The following is a 9,918-nucleotide window of genomic DNA, read 5'->3' as shown; positions in this document are numbered from 1 at the left end:
CGACTGAGATTTTTCTTCACTTTGCAGCACTGGCTTTAGCTTGATGTCTTCCTTCATCAACAGTTTTCTGTTTTAGCAGACTCCTGGTTCTGATACTGCACCGTTCCCATCAAGTTCTGGTTCTTTTGCCTGGGTTAGGCTGGCGTAGGCTTCCTGGACTGGACTGGGCCCATAACCTTTGTTGGGTTATTGTGCCAGAACTTTTCTCTCTCTGGAACTCTGTTTGTGCTCAGAAACAAACACACATCACGCAGGTCTTACACAGCAGAGCTGGTTTATTTCCTTCAGGCTTCTGTGCAGTTCAGTTCAGATCAGCACACTGAGGCATACACAGAGAGCAGTGATCATAGAGCAGTGATCAGTAAGCAGTGATCAGTTCCATTTTACACAAGTGAGAAACTATATACAGATCTACACAATTCTTATCTACATTACATACAGCTGTGATGAGGCTAACTTAAAATCTTGGCAAGGTTCCCAGAACAGCCTCTATCTCGAGGTAATTGCTCACAGATATACTTTCTCTGTTTAACCCTGAGATAGCCATACACACACAATTTTAATGACTAAGCAAGTATTTCTTTTCATATACTTAACAGCATTCGGTGTTGCTGTATATAAACAGCTGATTCTAACTTCTTCTACAACACCAAAACCCAATGACATATTGTTGGGTTATTGGCAATTACAAATAGGAAATATTTAAAAACTTAGGACTTGTACTTTCATTTGTTTCCCTCTAGTTTGATTCCAACAACAGAGCAAACAGATTGCTATGTTTCAGGAGGCTTAAGTGCACTGACCTCTGTTGGACCGTGACCAAAATAAACATTAAACTTGATTTTTAATGTTCAGTCTTTTAATCTTTGTAAACCACCCAGACGGCTTCGGCTATGGGGTGGTATATAAATGTAAAAAATAAAATAAAAAAGTAATGTAATGACATGTCCAGTATTAGCCATTAGCCAATGCTTTTGCTATTAGATGAGTGTTCAAACATGCACTACCCACAAACACACACACACCTACTACCTGCAGTCTGAATTAGTACAGTCCTGAAGCCACCTCCCTGTTTCATCTACGCTAGGCGTTAGCTGAAGCCATCGCAGAAGGCCAAGAAAACGAGCACTGGGAGGGCAAGATCTCATTCTCAAATGTAAGGACAAAGAACAGCATGTAGGTTTGAAGGCAGGGAAGAGAGAACCAGGAAAAGAAGGGTGGAACACAGAGAGGGCTGAGGGAATGATCAAGGGAAGAGAGGGCTAAAGAACACCCCCGAAATGCTAGCAGAGAGAAGTGGAGATCTGCTTAAATGGGAGCAATACAATGAAGTGCTAAATTACAGAATGTTGTAAAGGAAAACGCTCACACAGGACACCGTTTTTCGAAAGGGCTGTCGAACACGGAGTTCCCAAAGTGCCTTCTGCATCCTCAGATGAATCTACATATGCTGGTGCCAGGCAACGTTCGGAGAGCCCTCAGGACATAATCACAACAGTCTTTATGAGTTAGAACCAATGCTTAATTGTAAAAATTACAAACCTCATTCCAACTGGGATTACAGTCAAATGGTCGTATGTAACAAGCTCATAAGCTGTGATGTGGGTGACCTTTGCATTGAAAGGTGCATTGAACCCAGTACATTTGCACTCAGATAAGATCATCTGATGCATGCAGATGGGTGTTCCTTTTTCTGGTTAAGGGCTACAATATAGTGAGCTTCTAGATCTGGAGACATTTGGATCAGGCAAAAAAACCCAAGACTCTATGACCACAGCTAGACCTAAGGTTTATCCTGGGATCACCCAGGGTTCGCCCCTGCCTGAGCACTGGATCCCCGGTGTGTCACCTAGATGAACAGGTTTGACCCCTGGACGATGCAGGGATAAACCTTAGATCTAGCTATGGCCAAGGGAGTTTTGACACAGACCTCAGAGAGGACTGTTTTACCTCCATATGTTTCAGTTTTCCCCAATTTTCAGCATAATACCAGGCATAGGATATGACCCCAGAAATTGCTACAGCATAACATCTAGCGATTATAAAAAACATGCCACCAAGATCACTAGACCTTCATTAAACTACAATTGAGATGTGGCCAAGAAACGGGAAGGTGTGTGGAGAAGTCTGACAAAACGACACGGCAAGAACTGGGCATTCATGCTTTTCAGCAGGGTCACCTGTGGTAGGTTATCCTCCAGAACATTTCCTTGAGCTGGGAAGCCCCTGCTGTGCAACTTTTTAGCTAGGAGTGTTGCAATGAGACGATTGTACCCTTTCCTTCGGTGGTTGGGCAAAGTATACCCATGAATCATAGTAGCAAACTGGTCTGTCAAGCCCCAGGAGACGGGGCATCCACATGCATCCAGGACACAGACGCTAGGGAAGCAGCAAATGAGGTTGGCTAGGTACTTCCTGCACTCTTCACTGCCTCCTCGGGACCATGTCTCGTTCAGCAGACTGGCATGGGATACATCAAGGGAAGCCAGTCTTGGTGCAGGAGCGGGCCTAAAAGAGATTTCTCTGCTTAAAAATTATGTATTCATTTATTCATTTAGTACATTTTTATACCGCCCAGTAGCCGAAGCTCTCTGGGCGGTTCACAAAAATTAAAACCATAATAAAACAACCAACAGGTTAAAAACGCAAATACAAAATACAGTATAAAAAGCACAACCAGGATAAAACCATGCAGCAGAAATTGATATAAGATTAAAATGCTCAAGGAAACAATGGGTAAACAAAAATGGAAACACTGGAGAGAGGGAAAGCAAGGAAAGTGAGGGAACTCAGGGAAATAACCAAAGCAAGGAGTAAAGCCTACCAAATTTTCTGGGCTGCCACACTCCTCAGCTCCTACAACCCTCATACTACTTTGCCTCCTCCTCCTCCTAATTCCGCGTCTATATTGCTGTCATTTACACCCTTCCTCCGAACAGAAACACACACCCCTCCCCCTTTATATCTAACCATATGTAGGAGTCAGGGATTGGCAACCCCACTGCTCCCATTCACAGATTAATCCCACACTTTGGGAACCTACAGTTATTTCTACATCTTTTGCTGAATTCCCATTCCAAGCGCCCAACTGGAGAATAGTATGATTATAATAGTATTTTGTATAGCTTTCCACCCCCTTAAGTACTTACAAGAATTACTGAGACAAAGACAAGTTTCTACCTGTAATTGTAGTTCTTCGAGTGGCCATCTATGCATTTACATGCACGGGCTCTACGCCCGCATGGAGTCTTGATTCAGGAAGCTTCTCTAGCTAAGGCATTTGGGCGGGAACCCTTCCCCCATCGTCCAAGTGCGCATGTCCCCAGCGGGTTCCAACTTATTCCCTCAGTTCTCTATTAGCCGCCATTGTGTGCACCTCATAGGGAGCGCTTCTCTCGTGTTCAGTCTAACGTAAAGCCTTTTTTTCTCATAAGCTGGGGTTTTATTTGATCTTTTGTTTCCTATCAAAGTTTTTCCTACCAATCTAACTTTTTTGTGGGGGGGGGGGTTTCAAAATTTTTGCAATCACCCTCATGAGCATGTGTCCTCAGGGCACCATTTCAAAAATGCACCCATTGTGGGGCAAAACTACCGCCTTCCAACAGCCATTCCCTCTGCCAGTTCTGCCTTGGAGAGGGGCACAGGGTCGAGAGTTGCCCTCTTTGTAAAGCCGGTTGAGAGAGCTGGACCAATAACAGCAACATATTGCTTGGATAAGGGAGTTGGATAAAATTTGACACAGTTAGGTTAGCTAGATGTGTTCATCACTGGTTGTTTTATTACCCTATTGCTCTTTCCATGTGTATGTTTTGTGAGTATGTGTATTTATTCAGATTTTAAACGTTTTCCTTATTTTTCTTTAGTAAAATTTAAAACTTGTTATTTGAAGCATTGTGGTCTCTTTGCTTTTTGTGCTACCCATCCCAAATCTAACCGTCAGCCCCTACGCTATCTAGATTCACGAGAGAGTTTTGAGGATGGTTTGGTGGAGGCAAAGAGAGAAATAAAGATTTCCCCCTGGTGACAGCATAAAAGGCCACAGAGGAAGGAAGCGGCAAATAGGAGTAATGGTGCACAATTTTGCCAGTTTCTCCTTCCACTCAGAGAATAGGGTGTTGCTGGACCATGACAACATCCAATATTTTTTTAAAACGCAATATTCATTTCTAACTTTCAGAAAGGCAATGTGACATTTTTTGTTCAGGTGACTACTGCTAGAATTAAAGCATAACAAAAAGATTAACCTGGTAAAGATTCACAGTTCACAAAAATCCTACATGCACACTTACTTCAAAGTAAACAATCATCAAACTCTTGATTGCATGCATAGGATTTAGCTGCAAAAATAAAATATTTACACTAAATATCTCAGATGAAGGTTGGTATTTCCTTACTTGATTTGTGAGGTACAAGACCGTTGCACATTAGTTTTCATTACAGTATCATTTGCTTGAGCGTTTCCTTAAGCTGCACTACAGGAAACTCTCTCTGAAGAGCTCAGGAAGAAACAAGCCAATTGTGTCAATTTAAAGACAGAAAAATCTGCCAACTAAAAGCAAGGCTATTAAAACATGATTTCTCAAATGGGGCAGGTTTTCAGCTCTGGTGCCTTCCCAGTGATTCAAAACCAAGGTGATAAATGCAAACTACAGGGATACCTTACAATACTTTTATAAAATTCTGCTGGGAATTCCAGACATCATGTGGAATGGACAGGAAACAGCAGAGCACTCTAAATCCTTGGATAAACTAGGGCCTCTATATCCACCCTAGTAAATTAATTCCCTATCTTGACATCTATTCAAGCGCAGCAGTGCAGTGGCATGACTACACTTACGGAAGTTTAATATCTGGAAGCGCATCGGGGTCTGAATGGATAACCATCTGGAAAGAGGACTGCTTCACCTTCACATGTTTGGAACCAGCAACAGCTTTGGAAGCTTCAAATAATCCATCCTGCAGGCCTGTGTACAAAAACATTAAAGGTTTTATACAAAACCTGCAGGAAGGAATATTAAGTCTAGCCAAACCAGCTAGGGATGTATGCATAAAAGCTGTCTTGAGAAATGCCACTATTCTCCTCAAAACACATTTGGCTCTTTAGAAATGGTTCTTTGCGGGGGGAGGGGGGACTATGACGACGACAAAAAAAAAAAAAATCACTTCAAAATTTGCCTTAGGTGATATTTGGGTGACAATGGTAGTAAAAATGAAATCTGTACCTCTTACTGAATTATTCAAATTAAACTGACTCCATTTTTATTTTTGTGAGAAAATATCTTCTTGAACTTCAACGGCTGAAAAAAACCAAACAAAATGGCCTCTATATCCATTTATTTATTTATTTAAAACTTTTGTATCCCGCCCTATATCATTAAGATCTCAGGGTGGCATACATTCGCTGACGGCGTCGTGCTGCCTATCTCCTAGCGCAACACCAGTCTTGGAAATAGAACCACAAATGTAATTTAGCCCACAATCAGTCATTTGTAGCTTAATGACACATTTTGTATAGCTTCTCTGCTTGGGGATATTCCCTACCGTAGTGACCAGGCAAGTGGCTTTTTAGTGCCAAAGGACACACGCCAATCATGCAGGTGAAAAATGCCAACATGCTGACAGAGCCCCATTTAATTTTTGCTTTACTTGCATCATTAATTCTACAATATCTTTTATCAAAAGTCATGTATGACAGAGGCTGCAAACACATTGCTGAAACTTCACCAGCAGCTCTTTTCATATCCGTACATTATTTCACAAAAGAGTTTTTCAGAATTCAGTGTCAGCATTAGCAAGTACATTTTCCCATTGCCCTGCAAAGAATGGGCTTTACCCTGGATCTGGAAGACTTGATCCCAGTTAATAGTTTCTGGGTTCTCCAGCAATGCCTGGTACACTCGTATGTCTTTGTAGAAAACAGCATAAGCATTGGTAAAATAGTCTTGATCATCACTTTCAGCCTACGTTAATAAAAAAACAACACAGTTTACAGTATTACACATGCATACAAAATGTTCTGTTGCTATAATCAAAACGATGAGGTGCCATAGGGCTCGCAGCAGGCGCATTCACGCCTGTAATGTGGTGTAAATCGCCCCTTTATAGCTGCCATTTATACATCATGACCTTCCCTGAAACGCCCGAAAGCCCATTGTGGCACAACAGCGATGGCTCACTAGGAGGACAGGAGGCCCCACTGCTTTCTCAGGCACTTGCAAGTCTTTGCAGAAGCTCTTTGTGGCGGATGGCAGCAGCAGCGAATCAGGTGAGTCAATCCATCCCTAGAACTGATAGAGTGGTTCAGTTTGCTATATTCACAAGCCTTTGATTCCTCCCCTTCTCTGGCACAGCCACAAGGAGATTAGAAGCTTTTGCTTGTATTTTCCAAAAAATGTTTATCATGATATCTGAAACCAAAATGGTGGTTAATCTTAACTAGGGTTTAGGGAAACAAGCCAGACTCATAACTAACAATAAACTGCCGGAGAAGAAAGACGCTCACAAGGTTGAGGCTCATTCACATGACACTAAACTCTAGTTTAACTTCTGAACAAGGCCAGTATTCTTTTGCGTGTATGCATCAGAGTGATACTGCATTCCCTGCTTTACCTCTCTCTGCCGGCGGGTTATAACAGCTTTAAATTCTGGCCATGAATCCACCAGCACTTCCTTCTTGAAGGGGTTTCCTCGGTTTATATTCAACACTGCTCCATAAACCTGCCAAACAGAAAGGCAGGCTATTTAGAGAGGACGGTAAAATCTTACTAAGATACAGTTCCCTCAACTCCTTTCATTTTGTTGAGGTATACATATGAAAGATTGCGTAGGAACTCTGGAGAGGTCCCTTGCTTGGGTTGGGAGCAGAAAGGAGGATCAAGAAGCAGACTGTGAAGTTACACATCTGTACATAATAAATCTTGGGTTATAGTTATATACTCCTATTATATTTTTGCATTTATGGTGAGAACTTCTGGGGGGAAAATGGGATGAGTGACTGGGAGAATTGTGGCTTTGCCTAAGTGTGATGATTGGTTGAATGTATGAAGTGGGGGTGAATATGAACTGTGTGCTGTGGTTGAGTGAGTCAAATGGGGTTTGTAAAAAAGATAGGATGAGACAGGGTTTGGATCAGCGAGAGATTGGATGAGTTAAAAGTTTGTCTGCGGTGATTGCTTAACGACTGATTAAGAGTGTGATCTGAGTATTGTGTATGAGCTCAAGGTCAGAGTAAAGGGTTGGACCGGAGCATTAAAACTCCTCGTGGCAGCATGATTGTATGCAGGGCAAGTGTTTCCTGCAGCGGTGAAAAAGGCCTTAGAATAGGGTTATTCTCACTGGGAATAGGTGGGAACACCACACAAGACTATCTGCCCAATCCCAACATGAGCACTGAAGAAGTGCAGCATTTCCCGAGAATGGCCTGTTTGGGTGCTATAATGAGCTAGAAGTGGGGGGCAGGGATGGAGGGGGCAATATCTATTTTCAAAACTAGAGTTGGCCCCTTCCAACTCTACTATTCTATGATTCTATGAAATGTGTCAGCCATAATTCTACATCAAAGGCAATGGTAATTTCACGTCTCCTGCATTAGTTTTAACATGCTACACGCGCCAGTGGAGAAAACTCTCATATGCAGGACACATGAAATGGCCATTGCATCCGATCAAAAGTTAAGTTATACCTTGAGAGAGCAATCCTTTGTGTTTAGTTTCTGGGCTCAGGGATCAAAAACAGGGCTCCGATTTTGGAGCCCAGAAACTGGGCTCTTCACCCCTTCAACCTCATAGCCAGCATGGTTCCGGCTAAGTCTCCGTGCTCGGAAACGGAACAAGAAAATGGGAAAAGGGGGTGTTCCTGGGAGCAGGAAGGGGAGAGACGGAAAGAGGATGAGGCACCCATAGGAAACGTCATATGCCAATGCACATGACGTTCCCTATGGGTGCCTCATCCTCTTTCCGTCCCCCTCCGACTTCTACACAAGTGAAATCACCCATCTAGCCAAAATACATGTTGGCTGAAGAGCAGAGCCGGACATTGCCTCGACGCCCAGCAGCCTCTGAGTTTGGAGGTTGCTAAACATCAACATAGCATTACACCCAAAATGAGTCGGAGGTAACCATCTTTCCAGAGTGCTTCAATATGGTTTGTTGGCAGGAGTCAACCCCTCAATTTAATGTGGGTGCTTAGTTTAATGGGCGGCCAGCCTTCTTCTGGCACATGCAGAGCCATGCATGAAAGCATCAGCTACTAGAAAGTAGTAATTATTATTTTTATGAATTTTCAGCAGATCTGTTTTATCACAGTTATCAGTGTTTGAAGATGGAAAATGGTGGGCTGGTTTTTGCTCTATTGGATTATTGTGACCATTGCTGTAGCAATATTCTAACATTTGTTTTAATTTTGTATTCATCAGTTTTAATTACTTATGTAATTTAAATTTTGATAACAACCTTGGGGATGCTGCTAGAAGTATGGGATAAAGGAATTAAATAAAACGCTCATGCCTCGGTGTGACTATCCATAATTAGCCATTCTCTTCAAAAAGCATGATGGAAAGCAACTCTGACTGCATTTATCTACAGAGCTGGCTGCAAAAGGTAGTACTTGTTCTTTCTCTAAACACAAACCCTTGATTGTTCAAAAATGTTTGAGGCCCCAATATGAATCCAGACAGAGAGGATTTAGCCTACCTCTTGGTTCAATTTCCTTCTTGTCGGGCATTCTAAAAGGCTTGCACAGAATGATCAGCATTACCTTGAGGGATTCAGGAAAATTCTTTGTTAACGTATGTTCTAGTAGCTGCAGCTTTGTGGAACAGTTCAGCACCAACATCTTTCCCTAACAGCAACTTAGGTACAAAAAAAAAGGGGGGGGGGGAAGATGGCATATTAGGAGGCACAAGGATGAGGAGGCAAAACCATGATACCTGGAAGCAAATGCTCCTTCAGTACCCTGTCAAAATAGAAGCCTGAAACATGCTCCTAGGGATCACCCACTTCCAGTGTGTTTACATTACGTGCCAGGGCTTTTGGGGGTCAGCATGGTCTTTTAGAGCTCAGTTTTCCTGGTCTAGAAATCCTTGTGAAGAGATGTTTCTACACATTAACAGTATCACACAATCAGCTTTGCATATGCAATACAGAAGCATATCCTGTCTTAGCACTGCAGGGTCAGATAGCTTGTGGAATTCAGTGGGACTTACTTTGGAGTAAGGTTTGCATAACACAGATGCAAAGGGGCTACTAGGCTGGGCTGCCTGTGGTTGCAGGACACGGCTTTGGTTGCCCCGGGGTGCAAAGGGCCTGTTCTTCTTGCTACATTTCTTTTCTCACCATCTACCACTTAAGGATGTGGAGAATATGTGGATGCATTTATTTATGAAGCTTGTTAGTCCCTTCTCTAGAAGATATCCAAAGGAATATACAACAAAGTAAGTTATAAAACACATATACAATTGAGGCATCCAGCAATCTTTCCCTAAAAAAAAAGGGGGGGGGGAATCTCGAGTGATAAAGAGTGCAAGATTAGTACCTGGGATTTTCTTGGGAGAATTTCACCCCATAACTATCACGACTTGTTTTACCTCACTGCTGTTTTTAATAGTTTTAGATTCCTGTAAGCCTCCCTGGACAGAAGGGAGGGCTATAAAACTTCTAAACTTTGAAAGTACCGTTATATACCTTCATCGTTTTAAATCCAAAAAACCAAAAGTATGCAGAGCATGGGCTCAACCTGAGAGGAAATGAGAGGATGGAGGCAGCAGTCCCAAAGCTCATAATGCAGGAATTATGTTGTCTGGATGTGAAATTCAAAATGCTTCTAGCACTAGAAAAACTAGAAAAGGCAAGCCACTGAAAGTTTTGTAGTTCAAAACAATACTTTAAATTGGGTCCACTCGTTTTCGACAGTGGGTTAGGT

At 42.4% G+C, this 9,918-nt stretch overlaps 1 protein-coding gene across 1 annotated transcript; it reads right to left on the bottom strand.

The window, feature by feature from the left end:
* Window positions 1-604: 604 nt before the first annotated feature.
* On the bottom strand, window positions 605-8,832 carry GLYATL3 (glycine-N-acyltransferase like 3). The gene is made up of 5 exons (XM_063115952.1): window positions 8,755-8,832; window positions 6,610-6,717; window positions 5,834-5,960; window positions 4,838-4,964; window positions 605-2,508 (listed from the first exon to the last, which is right to left on the bottom strand). Exons 1-5 carry the CDS (start codon window positions 8,830-8,832, stop codon window positions 2,082-2,084), a joined length of 867 nt encoding a protein of 288 aa, XP_062972022.1. The 3' UTR covers window positions 605-2,081.
* Between the last annotated feature and the right edge of the window lie 1,086 nt (window positions 8,833-9,918).

Source organism: Elgaria multicarinata, chromosome 2, assembly GCF_023053635.1.
Source record: "Elgaria multicarinata webbii isolate HBS135686 ecotype San Diego chromosome 2, rElgMul1.1.pri, whole genome shotgun sequence".
Classification (NCBI taxonomy): domain Eukaryota; kingdom Metazoa; phylum Chordata; class Lepidosauria; order Squamata; family Anguidae; genus Elgaria; species Elgaria multicarinata.
This window is presented reverse-complemented; position numbering and strand designations above follow the sequence as displayed.